Below are 19,218 nucleotides of genomic sequence, written 5' to 3' on the forward strand. Positions count from 1 at the left end.
CATATGGTAAACATCCACCTGGCTCAAGGGGCAAATGCAGCATGTACAGCATTGGCAGTGGTGCCTCAGAGGTGGCAGAACTATTTCACACAAACCAGTTTAGGACTGGTTTAGTACCACACAAGATTAGTACCATCCAGCATCAGGATATAGCTGTGGATTTTACAAACCATTCCTATTTCTAACTTCAGGAATTGATGTTTTTCCCAGTCCATCTTAAAATATTACTGCTTTAATCACAGATCAGATAAAAAGGACAACATGCACAACCTCCAACTAAAATCCTGTTGTAGCATAGACGGTGAAATGCTATGACATCAGAAGACTTTAAAATTGCAGCTCTTTTTGGATCCCCCAAAGTGTATCTGCACGCTTCTTCAAACGGGCCTCTTTCTCAGGAGTCAGAGTCACCTTCACACGGTCGGAGATTCCATTCTGTCCCAAAATGCAAGGAACACTAAGGAAGACATCATCCTTTATTCCATAGAGACCCTTAATCATGATGGAAACTGGGTGCACCTGCCTAAGATTCTTCATTATACTCTCTAGCAAATCTGCTACAGAGAGTCCAATGGCCCAGGATGTGTAGGCTTTGAGTTTGATCACCTCATAAGCATTCTCAACCACCTGCTTGTGAACCTCTTTCCACTGTTTCTTATCTGTATCAGTACCTAAATCTGGGTGCAGAGTCTTCAGGAAGACACCAGCAACATTCACTCCACTCCATACAGGCACACTGGAATCTCCATGTTTCCCAAGGACCCACCCATGACAGCTTAATAGGTGAACTCCCAGTCTTTCCCCATCAGGTAACGGAATCGGGCTGAATCCAGATTGCAACCACTTCCAATAACACGGTTTTTGGGAAAGCCACTTATCTTCCAAGCCACGTAGGTCAAGATATCCACTGGATTTGAAACAGTAAGCAATTTGTAGTTCGGGCTGTGCAAATCCACAATCTTAATCACAGACTTTAACACCCCTTCTCTCAACAACTGATAAAACAACTAAATAGAAAATCAGCAAGGTTATAGATTAACTCAACAACAGGATCTAATTGACATTTATAGAAGCCTCCACATAACATAGCAGAGTATATACTCTTTTCAAATACCCACAGAACATATACCAAAGTAGACCATATTTTCAGCCATAAAACAAACCTCAACAAATTTAAAAGAATTGAAATCATCCAGGGTATGTTCTCAAACCACAATAGAACCAAACTAGAAATCGGTAGCAAAAAAAGATTACAACAAAATATCTAAACAGTTGAAAACTAAACAATATGCTTCTAAATAACTCATGGGTTGAAGAGGGAGCCTCGAGAAAAATAAACAAATAGATTGAATATAATGAAAATGAAGATACAGCATATCAAAATTTGTGGCCAGGCACGGGGACTCACACCTGTAATCTCAGCACTTTGGGAGGCCAAGATGGAAGGATCACTTGAGCCCAGGAGTTTGAGATCAGCCTGGGCAACACAGTAAGACCCCAACTCAAAAAAAAAATAGAAATGAAATTTGTTGGACACAGCTGTGTTGAGAAGGAAATTTATAGTACTAAATGCATATGTTAGAAAAGAGGAAAGGTCTCAAATCATTTTTAATCTAAACTCCCACCTCAAGAACCCAGGTAAAAAAAGAGCAAAATTAACCCAAAGCAAGCAGAATGGAGGAAATAATAAAGCTAAGAGAAAAAATCAATAAAATTGAGAACAGGAAAACAATGAAAAAAAAACAATAAAACGAAGAGCTAATTCTTTGAAAAAAATCAATAGAGTTAACAAACCACTAGCAAGACTGACAAAGAAAAGAGAGATGGCACAAATTATCAGTGCCAGGAATGAAAGAGGGGATATCACTACAGACCCTGAAAACATCGAAAGGATAAAAAGGGAATGCTAAGAACAACTCTACACACATAAACTTAACAACTTATATGAAATGGGCCACTTCTTCAAAAACCACAAACTACCACAACCCATCCAATATGAAGCAGACGAGTGAATAGCCCTCTAACTATTAGGGAAAATTAATGTATAATTTTAAATCACCACCCCCACCCCAACAACAACAACGACAACAACAAAAAAAAACAGAGATCTCTAGAACCGGATGATTTCACTGGAGAATTCTACAAAATTATTAAAGAGGAACTGACACTGATTCTGTACAATCTCTTCAAGAAAATACAAGAAGAAAGAACACTTTCCAATTCATTTTATGAAACTATTATTACCCTTGATACAAGAACAGACAAAGACAGTACCAAAAAAGAAAACCACAGACCAATATCCTTTATGAATATAGACACAAAAATTTTTAACAAAATATTGGCAAACAGAACTCAGCAATATATAAAAAGAATTATACTTCATGATCAAGTGTGATTTGTTCCATGGATGTGAGTCTGATTCAATATTCTAAAATCAATCAATCAATCAATCAAATTCACCATCATAACACGTTAAAGAACAATCATATGATCTTATCAATTGATGCAAAAAAATGCATTTTGCAAAATTCAAAATGCATTCACGATAAAAATTCTCAGAAAGCTAGGAATAGTGGGAACTTCTCCTGCTTGATAAAAACACCTACAAAAACCTACAGCTAACATTATACTTAATGGTGAGGGACTGAATGCTTTCTCGCTAAGACTGGGAACAAAGCAAAGGTATTCACTCTCATAAGTCTTATTCAACATAGTGCAAGAAGTTCTAGCCAGTGCAACAAAACAAAACAAAGAGGAAACAAAAGGCATACAGAGAGAAAAGGATCTAGAACTGTCTCTATGTGCAGGTGTGATTGTCTAAACAGATTCCAAATGAATCTACAGAAAATTCCTAGAACCAATAAATGAGTCCAGCAGTGTTACTGGACATGAGATAAACATACAGGAATCAAGTGTATTTCTATATACTAGCAATAAACATGTAGACCTGGAAATTTAAAATACAGTACCATTTAAAATTGCTCAGAAAGTAAAATACTTCAGTGTAAATTTAACAAAACATAAACAGAACTTCCACACTGAAAACTACAAAATACTGATGAAAGAAATCTAAGGATGTCTAAATAAATGGAGAGATATACTATGTAAATGGATTGGAAAACTCAACACAATAAAGATGTCAATTCTCCTCAAATTTATATACAGTTTCCTTTCTAAACCCCAGCAAGAATTTTATAGATATAGACAAGGTTATTATAAAATGTACACGGAAAAGCAAAGGAACTAGAAGAGCTAAACACAGTTTTGAAAAAGAACAAAGCTACTATAATCAAGACTGTATTTGTTGGTGGAGAAAGAGATGCATAGATCAATGCGATATGATAGAAAACTCAGAAATAGACTCACACAAGAATGTCCAACTGATTTTTTACAAAAGTGCAAAAGCAATTTAATGGAGGAAAGATAGTCTTTTAAGCAAATCATGCTAAAACAGTTGTACAGCCATAGGCAAAAAAAGGGGGGGGGTTGTTAAGGAGAACCTCAAGATAAGTCTCACATCTTATATAAAAATTAACTCAAAATGGATTATGGACTTAAGCATAAAATATAAAAACTATAAAACTTTTAAGAAAAAACAGAAAATCTTCAGTATTTAGGAGGAGGCAAATAGTTCTCAGGTTTAACACTAAAAGGAAAAATTGATAGGTTGGAGTTCATCAAAATTAAAAACTTCTGCTCTGCAAAAATATCCTGTTAAGAGAAAAAAAAATACAAGCTAAAGAGTAGGGAAAAAATATTCCCAATCCATTTGTCAAGCAAAGGACTAGCATCTAGAAGATACAAAGAACCAAAGGTGAAAAAAATCCAATTAGAAAATGAGCAAAAGATATAAACAGACATTTCACTAAGAGGATACACAATGGCAAATAAGCACATGAAAAGATATTCAACATCATTAGTCATTATGGAAAGGTAAATTAAAATCATGATGAGATATCACTAGGACATATCAAATGGCTAAGATAAAAAATAGTGACAACACCAAATGCTTACAAGGATGCAGAGAAACTGGATCATTCATACATTGTTGCTGTCAATATAAAATGGCAGAGTCACTCTGGAAAACACTGTTATAGTTTATTTTTAAAACTAAACATGCAATTACCATAAGATCTAGCAATTGCACTCCTGGACATTTATCCCAGAGAAAGACTTACGTTCACACCAGCATACGTGAAGGTTTATAGCAGCTTTACTTATAATAGCTAAAAGTTGGAAACCCAGATTTCTTCCAATGGATATACAGGTAAATAAACTGTGATACATACCATGGAATACTAATTAGTAATAAAAAGGAATAAACCATTGATATACACAACAGCACGGATGAATCTCCAGAGAACCATTTTAGTTGAAAAAAGCCAATCCCAAAGGTTATATACTATATGGTTCCATTTATAGAACATTCTTAAAATGAAAAAATATATATAAATGGAGAACAGATTAGCGGCTGCTAGGGGTCAAGGGACGGGTGGAGACAAGAGGGAAGCGGATGTGATTATAAAAGGGCACATGAGGGATCCTTGTGGGAATGGAAATGTTCTGTATCTTGACTGTATTAATGTTAATATCCTGGTAATGATATTGTACACTATAGTTTTACAAGATGTTACTGTCTAGGGAAACTGGATAAAGGATATGTGAGATCAGGCTGTATCAATTCTTACAAGTACAAGTGAATACACAATTGTCTCAAAATAAAAATATATATAATAAAACAAAACCACAGGAGGTCTTTGCACTTTCCAAAAGGACTCAGAAAATAAAATCTGATGCTGCCCTTGTGCAAATAACAAATGGAAACCAGGAGTTTGCTCAGCTAAGGGATGTCAATACTTTCATTCCAATGAAGGGAAATGGTAGTTTCTCCATGATCTGCTTCAAAATATTGCAATAGAGTATAGTGATTCTGGGATGGATGAGAACATTTGACAGAGGCATTTGCTTTAGTTTTTAAGTGTTCCTCCAAGGCACACAACAGCTTAAGAATTTCCAGAGCATATTGCTTTACCAAGGTTTTTTGTCTGACGCAACAAGCAATCTTGTAGAATGGCTCAAGACAATACTACTATATTAGGGAAAATCCAATTTTGGTAAAGATCCAAATTTTTTCAGTTGAACTTTTACTCAGACAAAAGAGACAGATCATGTATTTTCAGGACATAAGGAACTATATTAGTTTCCTTGACTCCATATTTCCATGAAGAATCTTGACACAAAAGATAACTTCTAACTTTTACGTTACGTCATTTTCGATGATGCAAGTAAAATCCAAGAGTATACAGATGTTGTCATACACTCTTTTTGTGATATTTCCCAGATGAAGATGGTATCAAGGGATAAATAGACAGATGGGCCAGGCGCGGTGGCTCACACCGGTAATCTCAGCAGACCAAGGCGGCAGATCACAAGGTCAGGAGTTCGAGACCAGTCTGGCCAACATGGTGAAACCCCGTCTCTACTAAAAATACCAAAATTAGCCAGGCATGGTGGCACGCGCCAGTAGTCCCAGCCACTCGGGAGGCTGAGGCAGGAGAGTCACTTGAACCTGGGAGGCGGAGCTTGCAGCAAGCCGAGATCGAGCCACTGCACTCTAGACTAGGCGACAGAGCAAGACTCCGTCTCAAAAAAAAATAAACAGATGTTCATAATTATAGTGACATGACATGCTACATTCTCAATTCATATCAAAGAAAGCTGTTTTGGATATCATGTCAATGGAAACAATCATTGGACACTGAACTATATACTGCTTTGCATACTATCTTTTATTTATCTAGTATGAAAGCATATTTTAATTAAAATATAATTTGTATGGAAAAACATCCTATGTTTGTGGATCAGACTTATTATTGTTCAGATGACAATATTCCCCAAAGTTATCTACAGATTTAACACAATCTTTATCAAAATCTCAGCTGACTTCTTTGCAGAAATTCACAAGTTGATCCTAAAATTCATATGGAAAATTAAGGCACTCTAAATAGCCAAAATAACTTTGAAAAATAACAAATAATGCATTTGAAAGATTCACACCTCCTGATTTCAAAACTTAAGGCAAAGCTACAGTAACCAAGACAGTGTAGTACTGGTGTAAGAACAGACATCCAGATCAATGAAATAGAATTAAAAGCTCAGAAATAAACCCCCATGTTTATGGTCAATTGATCTTTGATCAAGACTATTCCATGGGGAAAGAATAGTCTCTTCAACAAATACTGCTGGGACAACTGGATATACACATAAAAAAGAATGAAGTTGGACCCCTACCCCAACCCACATACAAAAATGAACTCAAAATGGATTAAAGACCTAAGTGTAAATGCTAAAATTATAAAGATCGTAGGAGAAGACATGGGCATAAAATCTTCAGGACCTTGGATTACACAATGATTTCTTGAGTTTGACATCAAAAACACAAGCTACAAAAGAAAAAATAACTGAGCTTCATCAAAGTTTTAAACTTCTGTGTTTTAAAGCATACCATCAAGAAAGTGAGAAGACAGCTCACAGAATGGGAACAGGTACTTTCTTTTTTTTTTTTTAATTTTATTATTATTATACTTTAAGTTTTAGGGTACATGTGCACAATGTGCAGGTTAGTTACATATGTATACATGTGCCATGCTGGTGTGCTGCACCCATTAACTCGTCATTTAGCATTAGATATATCTCCTAATGCTATCCCTCCCCCTCCCCCCACCCCACAACAGTCCCCAGAGTGTGATGTTCCCCTTCCTGTGTCCCTGTGTTCTCATTGCTCAATTCCCACCTATAAGTGAGAACATGCGGTGTTTGGTTTTTTGTCCTGGTGATAGTTTACTGAGAATGATGATTTCCAATTTCATCCATGTCCCTACAAAGGACATGAACTCATCACTTTTTATGGCTGCGTAGTATTCCATGGTGTATATGTGCCACATTTTCTTAATCCAGTCTATCATTGTTGGACATTTGGGTTGGTTCCAAGTCTTTGCTATTGTGAATAGTGCTGCAATAAACATATGTGTGCATGTGTCTTTATAGCAGCATGATTTATAGTCCGTTGGGTATATACCCAGTAATGGGATGGCTCAGTCAAATGGTATTTCTAGTTCTAGATCCCTGAGGAATCGCCACACTGACTTCCACAATGGTTGAACTAGTTTACAGTCCCACTAACAGTGTAAAAGTGTTCCTATTTCTCCACATCTTCTCCAGCACCTGTTGTTTCCTGACTTTTTAATGATTGCCATTCTAACTGGTGTGAGATGGTATCTCATTGTGGTTTTGATTTGCATTTCTCTGATGGCCAGTAATGGTAAGCATTTTTTCATGTGTTTTTTGGCTGCATAAATGTCTTCTTTTGAGAAGTGTCTGTTCATGTCCTTCGCCCACTTTTTGATAGGGTTGTTTGTTTTTTTCGTGTAAATTTGTTTGAGTTCATTGTAGATTCTGGATATTAGCCCTTTGTCAGATGAGTAGGTTGCGAAAATTTTCTCCCATTTTGTAGGTTGCCTGTTCACTCTGATGGTAGTTTCTTTTGCTATACAGAAGCTCTTTAGTTTAATTAGATCCCATTTGTCAATTTTGGCTTTTGTTGCCATTGCTTTTGGTGTTTTACACATGAAGTCCTTGCCCATGCCTATGTCCTGAATGGTAATGCCTAGGTTTTCTTCTAGGGTTTTTATGGTTTTAGGTCTAACGTTTAAGTCTTTAATCCATCTTGAATTCATTTTTGTATAAGGTGTAAGGAAGGGATCCAGTTTTAGCTTTCTACATATGGCTAGCCAGTTTTCCCAGCACCATTTATTAAATAGGGAATCCTTTCCCCATTTCTTGTTTTTCTCAGGTTTGTCAAAGATCAGATAGTTGTAGATATGCGGCGTTATTTCTGAGGGCTCTGTTCTGTTCCATTGATCCATATCTCTGTTTTGGTACCAGTACCATGCTGTTTTGGTTACTGTAGCCTTGTAGTATAGTTTCAAATCGTATCTGTGATAAGGTATTTGTATCCAAAATATATAAAGAATTTTTACAATTCAATAATAAAAAGACAAGTAACCCAACTAAAAAATAGGCAAAAGATTTGAACAGACATTTCTTCAGAGATATCCAAGTGGCCAATAAGCACATGAAAAGATAATCAACATCTTAAGTGATCAAGAAAATGCAAATCAAAACCATAATGAAATATCATCTCATACCCATTAGAATGGCTACTTAAAAAACAGAAAATAACAAGTGTGGGTTAGGATGTGGAGAAATTACAGTTTTCATACACTGCTAGTGAGAATGCAAATGGTGCAATCACTTTGGAAGATAGTCTGGCAGTTTCTCAAAAAGTTAAGCATAGAGTCATAAGACTATGACTATGCCGAGTATATACTTGGCAATTCCACTCCTAGGTATATATTCAAGAGAAATTAAAAGCATATGTCCACACAAAACCTTGTACATGGTAATTCATAGCAGTATTATTCAAAATAGCCAAAAAGTGGCAACAATACAAATATCTATCAACTGATGAATAGATAAAAGGTGGTATACCAATTTAATGGGGTATTTGGCAATAAAAGGAAATGAAGTACTGATACATGCTACAATTTGGATGAACCTTGAAAACATTATGCTTAATGAAAGAAGCCAATCACAAAAGACCACATACTGTATGTATCGTATGAAATGTGCAAAGTAGGCAACTCTATTGAAACAGAAAGTAGATCAGTGGTTGCCTAAGGCTGGTGAGATGAGGAGGAAATGGGGAGTGACTGCTCATAAGCAGTCTCTTCAGGATAATGATAATGTTCTAAAATGCATTGTGGTGATGGTTGTGCAACTCCATGAATATACTAAATACTAGTGAATTGTAAACTTTAAGTGGGTAAGCTGTATAGTAGGCAAATTATTATTATTATTATTTAGATATGGGGTCTTGCTGTGTTACTTAGGCTGGAGTGTAGTGGCAAAATCTCAGCTCACTGCAGCCTTGACCTCCCTGGCTCAAAGCATCCTCCCGCCTCAGCCCTCCAAGTAGCTGGGACCACAGGTATGCACCACCATGGCTGGCTAATTTTTGTATTTTTTGTAGAGATGGGTTTTCGACATGTTGCCCAGGTTGGTCTAGAACTCCTGAGCTCAGGCAATCCACCTGCCCTCCCAAAGTGCTGAGATTACAGGCATGAGCCACTGCATCTGGCCATGGTATGCAAATTATATTTCAATAAAACTGTTATAAAAATATTTATTATAAAAATATTTATGTAGAATTTGTGCCTAAACACATATGAGTTCATATTGACATAAACAAATGAGCAAATGAATGAATAAATGGGGGAGAGTAGGCAAATATTCTGTGCAGAACAATTCCAAATAATTTATGTAGATACTTGCCCTCAAGGAAGTGGAGTATAATTCTCCACTCCTTAAGCATGGGCTGTACATAGTGACTTCTATCCAAAGACTATGTATAGAAAAGAGGAGGAAAAAGTAACTTTACGGTGGAGAAATCTGACAAATACAACCTCAACAAAGTGATCAAGGTCAACATCAACAGTGATAGTCACGCTGATAGCATGTACCCTTGATACAGTGAGAACAATAGTTTACCTCTGTGGTCTTCCTCCTCAGAATGCATAACCTCAGTCTAATTATAAAAAAAAAATAGACAATTCACAGTTGAGGGACAGCCTACAAAATATCTAAGCAGTGTTCCTCAAAACTGTAAAAGTCATCAAAAAAAAGGAAAAATCTGAGAAATTATCATATCCAAGAGGAGGCTAAGGATATATGACAACTAATGTAACATAGGATCCTATATGGGATCTTGGAACAGAAAAAAGGCATCAGGAAAAAACTAAGGAGATCTGAATAAAGTATGGGCTTTAGTTAACAATAATATAGTAATATTTTATCATTAATTGTGACAAATATACCATACTAATGTAAGATGTTTATAACAGGGAAAACTGGGTGTAAAGTGTATGAGAACTCTGTATACTACATTTGAAATTTGTCTGTATTATCTCAAACTGTTTTCAAATAAAATATCCTTTTTTTTAAAAAAAGAAAACACAGAGAGCTCTCCTCTTTAGACTCACAGAAGGCAAAGCTTCAACTTTCTTTGTGATCTGTGTTAGTCAGATCAGGATACTATAACAAATTGCCACAGAATGGGTGGCTTAAACAACAAACATTTATTCCTCACAGTTCTGGAGGCTGGGAAGTCCAAGATCAAAGCACCAGCAGATTCGGTTCCTGGTTATGACTTCATGCAGCAGGGGTGATGGGGGGGTTCTGTCCTATCTCTTCTTATAAAGTCACTGATCCCATCATAAGGACTGTACCCTTATGACCCAGTGACCTTCCAAAGACCTCGTTTCCAAATACCATCACGTTGGAGATTACGGTTTCAACATAAATTCAACAAATTCTGGGGGACACAAACTTTCAGTTCATAGGAGTCGGCCCATATCCAGGTTAATTTGACACCAGCTGCTGCTGTCATTCATAGGGAACTGATCCCATGTTTGTCCTGGCTCCAAAGATTGTACCTCCTACTTCTACTCCAAAGAGGGTTGGTGACATCACCAAGACAACTGATGATAGAAAAGTAAGATAGTAAGAACAGCCATGAAGTTAACCCTTCAGAATTGGATAAGCAGGACTCTTTTCTGATCCTCAGAGCCCTCAAGGAAGCATCCAGTGACAGACAGAAGCAGGAAAATATTGAGAAGGTAGAAATGTTGCTATTGACAAGACAGTCAGCATCACCCAACACACAAGGCACAGAGCTTTGGCTGAAGATCTTCTCTGAAACATTAATGAGATGGTGGCGGTGGTGCAGTGCCCAATCTGTGAGTTACAATGCCCATGGCCCCATCCTTTCAACAGCACATGACATCAGGCAAGTGGTCAAACATTGGTTAGCCAAGTGGCACAAGGAGATTGTTTCAATAAACAACCATAATACCACTGTCAAAGTGAAAGCACACATGACGTTATTTTGTTTGGTTGGATGGTTGGTTGGTTGATTGGTTGGTTGGTTGGTGTTTTTGAGAGGGAGTCTCGCTCTGTCTCCCAGGCTGGAGTGCAGTAGTGCAATCTCGGCTTACTACAATCTCCGCCTCACAGGATTAAGCAATTCTCCTACCTCAGCCTCCCGAGTAGCTGGGATTACAGGTGTGTGCCACCACACCCAGCTAATTTTTATATTTTTAAGAGAGACAGAGTTTCACCATGTTGGCCAGGCTGGTCTCGAACTCCTGACCTCAGGTGATCTGCCTGCCTCGGCCTCCCAAAGGGCTGGGATTACAGGCATCGGCCACCATGCCCAGGACATGATGTTTTTTAAATTTCTATTTCTTCTTAATCCAGGAGAGAGTGAGGTGAATCTACTTTTAGAAAAGAAATTCGGCATTTTATAGCAAGAAATGTTAATATTTCAGCTCATGTAAACCAGTAGTTTCACTGCTAGGAACCAAACCTGAGGAAATAATCCAAAATGAGGTCAAAGCCCAGGAAATTTTCTTTATTGTTAATAATGAAAAACTGATAACAATTTAAATATTCACTAGAGATGAATGACTAAGTAAATTATGGTACATATAATTATAGCTATGACAGAATCTTTTGTCATCACTGAAAATATTTATGGGCTGGGCGCTGTGGCTCATGCCTGTAATCCCAGCACTCTGGGAGGCCGAGGCAGGAGGATCACGAAGTCAGGAGATCAAGACCATCCTGGCTAACATGGTGAAACCCCATCTCTACTAAAAATACAAAAAATTAGCCGGACAGGGTGGCGGATGCCTATAGTCCCAGCTACTCAGGAGGCTGAGGCAGGAGAATGGTGTGAACCTGGGAGACAGAGGTTGCAGTGAGCCAAGATCGCACCACTGCACTCCAGCCTGGGCGACAGAGCGAGATTCCGTCTCAATAAATAAATAAATAAATAAATAAATAATAAATTATGTATGTGTATATTTATGAAGATTTTCAATGACATGCAAAAATATACAGTGAAAAAGCAAGATATAAAGCCAAATTTAAGACATAACCTCAATATTGGGGAGGTGGAAAACTTTCGTCTATAGTGCTAATAATGTTTATCTCTAGGAAGTGAAATTAGTGGCCATTGCTCTTTTGAAAATTGTCAATATTTTGCAAATTGGTATCCATGAGCATGATGGACTTTCAAATTTTCAAAAAATAAACATAGAAAAGGTATCTTGTCCAAAGTAAAGTAAGGGGCACTGTGGCAGACTGCTGGTGACCTCTCAGTCTTCCTGTCTCCATTCTCCCCTTCTTCCTTCAGAAGAGAGCCTGATGTTCAGGTGAGCTCAAGGACACCCAGCTAGAAGACTTACCACCCTGCCTCCCTTGCAGCTGGGAGAGTCATGTGACTGAATTGCCAAGATGTATGAGCCTTATAGGTAAAGGGGTTTAAAGCTGATGGGGGCCAGGCACAGTGGCTTATGCCTGTAATCCCAGCACTTTGAGAGGCTGAGGCAGGTGGATTGCTTGAGGTCAGGAGTTCAAGGCTAGCCTGGCCAACATAGTGAAATCCTGTCTCTACTAAAAATACAGAAATTAGCTGGGCATGGTGGCACATGCCTGTAGTCCCAGCTACTTGGAAAGCTGAGGCAAGAGAATCTCTTGAATCCAGGAGGAGGAGGTTGCAATGAGCCGAGATAGCGCCACTGCACTCCAGCCTGGGCGACAGAGCAAGACTCCATCTAAAAAAAAAAAAAAAAAAGATGATGAGTTTTGCCTGAGTCCTTGGGTCTGAGTGGGAGGGTGGTTGCTGGGCAGAGTCAGCCAGTGGGTTTTGGTGGCAGAAAGGTAAGGAGATTAAAGGTGATGGCTCCAGGAACAGGCAACCCCCAGCCCCAGGCTCCAGGAGCCCAGCTGAGCTCAAGCACCTGGGAAGGTGTGATGGAAGCTCCTCTGCAGATCAGATTTGGCCCTAGAGGACCTGGAAGCAGAGGGAGAAGAGAGCCTGAATGGGCAGCTCCACCTCCCTGGGGCTTTCCCAACCCCTCCTCTCCAGGTAGTCCCCAGGCTGCCTACAGGAATCTCACCAGTTGCCTTAAATTAGGTGACATCTCCCAGACAGGCGCAACGCCTACTGTCTTGCCTTCCATACCAAATGCCTTGATCAACCTGTCATTTAATAATCAAAATCACAAGACTGCGCAGTCTGACATTCTTATCCAGGATCAGAGCCCCCTGAAACCTACGAGAATGTCTGGCTTTTGGTGGGGGACCATATTCATTAACAGTCATGCTGTGTTACTCAGTGCTGTGTTCATGCAATGTTAGTTCCCCCTAAAAGAGGTATGGGAGGGTTCTTATGGCCAAATATATTTGTAAAAGACTCCAGTGGCCGGGCATGGTGGCTCACGCTTGTAATCCCAGCACTTTGGGAGGCCAAGGTGGGCGGATCACCTGAGGTCGGGAGTCTGAGAGATCAGCCTGACCAACATGGAGAAACCCCATCTCTACTAAAAATCCAAAATTAGCCGGGTGTGGTGGTGCATGCCTGTAATACCAGCTACTCGAGAGGCTGAGGCAGGAGAATTGCTTGAACCCGGGAGGTGGAGGTTGCAGTGAGCCGAGATCGTGCCATTGCACTCCAGCCTGGGCAACAAGAGGGGAAACTCCGTCTCAAAGAAAAAAAAACAGACTCCATGTTCTATCTCCATTTAGGAAATTCACACTGTACACTAACATAATAAAGGCTATGAAAAGCCCCACACTAAAGACAACATTCATACTTGAATATTTTCCCAACTTATGTAACCAGGAACCCTTTTTTCATAGAGCATCTATTAACTTCTTTTAGAACACATCCAATTACAAATGCTATCCTAGATACTTGAAAAACATCTTATTTTGTTCCCTAATTAGATAAATTTCATATCTGTTGGGATCTGAAATTTTTATGTCTGTCATTATTACTACATTTGGAATTACCACTTCATTTCAGAGTAAATTTCCTTCTGACTGAAAAATGCATAGTTTATTTGACAGCACCGCCAGGGAAGACCTGGAAACATTGCATCACCTTCTTTTCTGATTACATCCTTGTGGCATGGGGAATGTTATTTGCTTTTGAACTGTATCTCCTGTTTCAGCTGGAAGTGATACAAAGTTCCAATCACTAGCTCACTCATTTGTGCACCACACACTTATTAAATCTCTACCACATGCCAGGACCGTGCTAGCCACTTTACACGTAGTATTTCAAGCTCTCACAGTCCTGAAAGGAATTGTTATTATACCCATTGCACAGGAGGGAAACTCAGATCAGCTAAGACTGAGTTACTAATCCAAGAGCACACAGGGATCAGGGCAGTGGTTGCATGGCTCGCACGGCTTCCCTCCAGGGGCCTGCGCTCTCCCTCCCTCTCCGCTGTCACAGGGCTCTCAACTATTGCCTGACCTGCATCTTTGACGGTGCATGGGTTTCAGTTTGGTGTCCCTAATTGGAATCAAATATCTCTGACTCTGGAAATAAATACTGTTAAACAGTGGCTTGTGCACAGAATAAATAAATGTCCGTTGCTAAGGAGACATCGGGAAGATGAAAGAGCAGGAGGAAGATTCCAGCCTCTCAGAGGCCCCGGGACTTGGCTCCACCTGAACTAAGGCAGGGGCTGGGCAGGTGAAGAACTGAGCAAAGTACCCAGGGAAAGGGGGCAGCTGCCTTTCCACCCCAGATGATTGCAGGCCCATGGGCCAGATGCGTTGTTCAAGAGAAGTTAGGAATCTCTATTTTTTGTGAAATCCATCAAGTTGTAACCACCAGCAACTATAGTGGGTTGAACAGTGTCCTCCAAAAATTCATGTCCACTTGGAAACTCCGGAAGTGACCTTATTTGGAAATAGAGTCTTTGCTAAACTAATTAAGGTAAGGATCGAGATGAAATCAATGCATGCACAAGCCAAGGACCCCGAGGATGCCAGCAGCCACCACAAGTCAGGAGAGAGGCATGGGGTGGTCTCTTGGAGCCTCCAGAAGGAACCAACCCTGCTAGAATCAGAAGGAATCCACACCTTCCTTTCAGATTCTTGGATGTCTGGCCTCCAGAACTATGAGAGAATACATTTCTGTTGTTTCGAGCCATCTGGCTTATGGCAATTTGTTACAACCACCCCAGGAAAGTAATAGAGCAATGAACTTTAATTTTTAGTAATACCACTTGAGCCAGCAAAATCAACCTGTGAGGCAGATTAGGCCTGCCAGCCATCCTCACCCCGGTTAGAGTCAAAGGACACTCATGCCATGTCATCATTATCTCATCATCATTTTCTCCAAAAATGATGCTGCTGCTTCCCCAACAACTCTACATAGACTGAATCTCTCCTGAGTCCCAGAGCCATATTTCCACATCCTCTGGACATCTTCATTTGCAGGACCTGCAGGCAACTCCAACTTAAGGTATCCAAAATCCAGCTGCATTCTTTATTGTGTGAAATCGCCACCACTTTGGACCACTGGTGTGCTGGAGCGGGTTGTGCTGGCTCCCAAGAGTCGACTATAAAATATTCAGGAATTTTCCCTGCTGGTTGCTAAACTGTTGATCCCTTGAAACCTGCCATAGTGGCAATATTGATGCCACAAAAATTGGCAAACACTACAATCAGGAGCTTCGTTTTTGGGGAAAGCCAGTTCACCAGCAAACCACCGAAACTTCCACCCCATCTTCCAGGTGAGAAAGCCCACTTCTATTTTATTTCACACTCTCTCATTACACCTCACACCCAGCCAGCAAATCCCATTAATTCTCTCTCTGCAAAGCGTTACCTGTGTCAACTTCTCTCTGCTTTCACTGCCCTGCCCCTCCTAATTCGGGTCTCATCACTCTTGTGTTTGAATTACTACAACGGTTTCATAATTTTCACCCTACCCCCAATTATATTCCTCAAACAGGGAGTTAGATTATATTGGTTCTCTCCTCAAGCATTTTTAGCATCCAAACGTCTTTGCCTGGCAATCAGAGCAATGATAGGCTTCTTTCCATTGCAAATGGCAAGAACCCAATTCACCAAGCTGAATCAAAAAGGGAACTCACTAATTCATAGAAGCCCAAGGGGAATGAGACTGCAGGTAAAGCTGGATCAGGTCTCTGGCTTGTTCCCCACTACTTGGCTCATGGTCTTTTTACCTGGTTTCATTCTCTGGTATGTTCTCTCCCTGTGGGAGGCAAAATGGTCAGCAGCTGCCCTTGAATCACATCCTCCTAGCTCAGTGTAGTGTGACAGAGTAAATTGCCTTCATCTTCCCAATCTTTCAACCCTCCTAAAGTCATGCCTTATCTATGTGACTTTGCAGTTCCTCTTACTGAGGACATGGAGTCTATTTCCTCATTCCTTGAGTCTGAGTTTGGTCATGTGACTTTCTTTGGCCAATGGGATGTTAGCAAGAGAGCCTTGAAAAAGCACTTGTGTGGGCCGGGTGCGGTGGCTCACGCCCGTAATCCCAATACTTTGGGAGGCCAAGGCGGGCGGATCACGAGGTCAGGAGATCGAGACCATCGTGGCTAACACGGTGAAACCCCGTCTCTACTAAAAATACAAAAAATTAGCCAGGCGTGGTTGCGGGCGCCTGTGGTCCCAGCTACTCGGGAGGCTGAGGCAGGAGAATGGCGTGGACCTGGGAGGCGGAGCTTGCAGTGAGCCGAGATCGCGCCACCGCACTCCAGCCTGGGTGACAGAACGAGACTTTGTCTCAAAAAAAAAAAAAAAAAAAGCAAGAAAGAAAAGAAAAAGCACTTGTGCATTTCCACTTGCTCCATCAGGACATGCTGGGCTAGCCCAATGAGGATGGTGCACGTGGGGCTGCACTGAGCTATTCCAGCCAAACCAGCCACAGCCAGTGCAGATCAGCAGACATGCAGCCAATGCTCAGCCATGTGAGTGAGCCCAGCCAAGCCCCACCAAGCCACACAGACTTGGGAGCTAAATAAATGTTCATTGTTGTATGTCACTGAGGTTTTGCGGTTGCTCATTACACAGCATTATTGTGGCAGTAAATAACTGATACATTTAGTGAAGTCATTGGAAAGAAAATTTCTCTCCTTGTCTACATAGCAATCTCAGGGAGCGCCGACTAGCTCTGCGTGCACCCCATGCCCAGACCCTGAATAAGAGGATCACAAGGTTTGGTTGAACATGCTGGGTCCCAGGAGTGTGGGTCACCATGATTGACAACCTCACAAGAACTGTATGAGGCTGGGCACAGTAGCTGACACCTGTAATCCCAGCACTTTGGAAGGCCAAGGCAGGTGGATCACCTAAGGTCAGGAGTTCAAGACCAGCCTGGCCAACATGGTGAAACCCCATCTTTACTAAAAATACAAAAATTAGCTGGGCATGGTGGTGGGCGCCTATAATCCCAGCTGCTCGGGGGGCTGAGGCAGGAGAATCACTTAAACCCGGGAAGCAGTAAGCCGAGATCACACCACTGCACTCCGTCCTTCTCTCTTATCTGCCTCTCTGCCTTATCCCTGGATCTCCCTCCATAAGCATCTTGGATTCCCTCTTTCTAACTACTTGTCATTTCCCAAACCTGCCACCCGCTTTTGTATCTCGTTACCTTTGCTCAACTGCTCCTCCCACCTGGAAGGCCTTCTCCCTCCCTCCCTCTGCAAATCCAGCTCTAATCCTTCCTTAATGAAGGACTCCAGTCCCAAAGAGAGAGAAGACAAGGGGTTAGCAGAGAACACAGAGCCAAACCAGCAGCCAAAGAACAGGGACCAGGGCACAGGGCAAGGCTGTGCAACGGGTCACTGTAGTCCATGCCGGAATCTAGGACCTGGATCTGGAGCAGTGACAAGAGCTAAGACCTGAGGGCAAGTCCAAGGACTCGCAGCCCCCTGCCAGGATCAGCTCAAGGGTGGGGCAGAGGCTCCAGGGGTGCAGACAAGCCAAGGCAGAGAAGGCAGGAGTGACAGGGGTGGCAGCTGGCAAGGAGAGGAACTCCTGGCATCGAGCTCACATCGGATAAAGGTTTGGAGGCAGGATCAGAATCTAAGGGATTTAAAGCAATAGAGAAATAATGAGGACACAACTTTTCAAGCTCTTAGGGCATGCCACGTACTGGGTTAAGAAATTAATTACATTATCTCTGTAATTCTCACAACCACCTTATGAGGCAAAATACAACCAACATCCACATTATACAGGGGAGGAAACTGAGGCACAAAGAGGCGGCATGGCTCCCCAGGGCCACTCAGCTGTAATGCAAGTCCAGGCCTCCTCAACTCCAGAGCCCATTCTTTTTTTTTTTTTTTTTTTTTGAGACAGAGTCTCTCTGTCACCCAGGCTGGAGTGCAGCGGCGCGATCTCGGCTCACTGCAACCTCCGCCTCCCAGGTTCAAGTGATTCTCCTGTCTCAGCCTCCCAAGTAACTGGAATTACAGGCATGTGCCACCATGCCCAGCTAATTTTTGTATTTTTAGTAGAGACGAATTTTTGCCATGTTGGCCAGGCTGGTCTGGAATTCCTGACCTCAGGTGATCTGCCCACCTCAGCCTCCCAAAGTGCTGGGATTACAGGCATGAGCTACCATGCCAGGCCCAGAGTCCGTTCTTAATCATTCTGCTTTCTTGCTCAGGATGGGGTTGAACTTCCCTACTTCTCTGATTTTCTGATTTTAACTGAAAGGAAGCTTCTGCTAAGTCCAACTCCAGACAGGCCAACATCTCAGCCTCCAGGCAGCTTTTCTAATGTTAACTAATCTGATTAAATTCACAGATACCTCAAAGGTCAGCTGAGAATCCCCCTCTTCCAAGAAGACATCTCAGACTCCCCAGATGAAATTCATCTCTTCTTTCTTTCCATTCCCATGGCATTTTGTCTCTGCCTCTGCTCGGCCCTTGGCTCTGTCTGCTGGTTTTAAGACGACATCTGTGCACAACTCTCCCAACTGGCAAAGCCATCCTTGAGGACTGACCATCCTTTGGGTACCCCAAGACACTTGATCCACGGCCCTGAATGCTAAATTCCCACATGTTGAATTGAATGTGTGTCTCAGTACTTACCTAGCTCCATCAACCTGAATCCAATAAAGTTGTCTAATGAATGCATTTTCTGCCAATTACCAGATATCTGTGAGTTGTGTTGCAGTAGAGATTACAACAGTAAGGTTGCCCTCAGCCAGGGTCAAAGTTCACAGAACCCCACCTTTTTGGCTCTGGATCGAACATCACA

The 19,218-nt window shown here is 41.2% G+C and overlaps 1 protein-coding gene across 1 annotated transcript in view; it reads right to left on the reverse strand.

The window, feature by feature from the left end:
- Positions 1-205: 205 nt before the first annotated feature.
- Positions 206-19,218, reverse strand: part of LOC129045087 (L-lactate dehydrogenase A chain-like) — a 37,137-nt gene continuing 18,124 nt past the window's right edge. The window contains 2 exon segments of the mRNA XM_054503337.2: positions 206-806; positions 809-1,007. Of these exon segments, the coding sequence (XP_054359312.1) occupies positions 328-806; positions 809-1,007 (678 nt within the window). The 3' untranslated portion in view covers positions 206-327.

The sequence above is a fragment of the Pongo pygmaeus genome, chromosome 8, assembly GCF_028885625.2.
Source record: "Pongo pygmaeus isolate AG05252 chromosome 8, NHGRI_mPonPyg2-v2.0_pri, whole genome shotgun sequence".
NCBI lineage: Eukaryota > Metazoa > Chordata > Mammalia > Primates > Hominidae > Pongo > Pongo pygmaeus.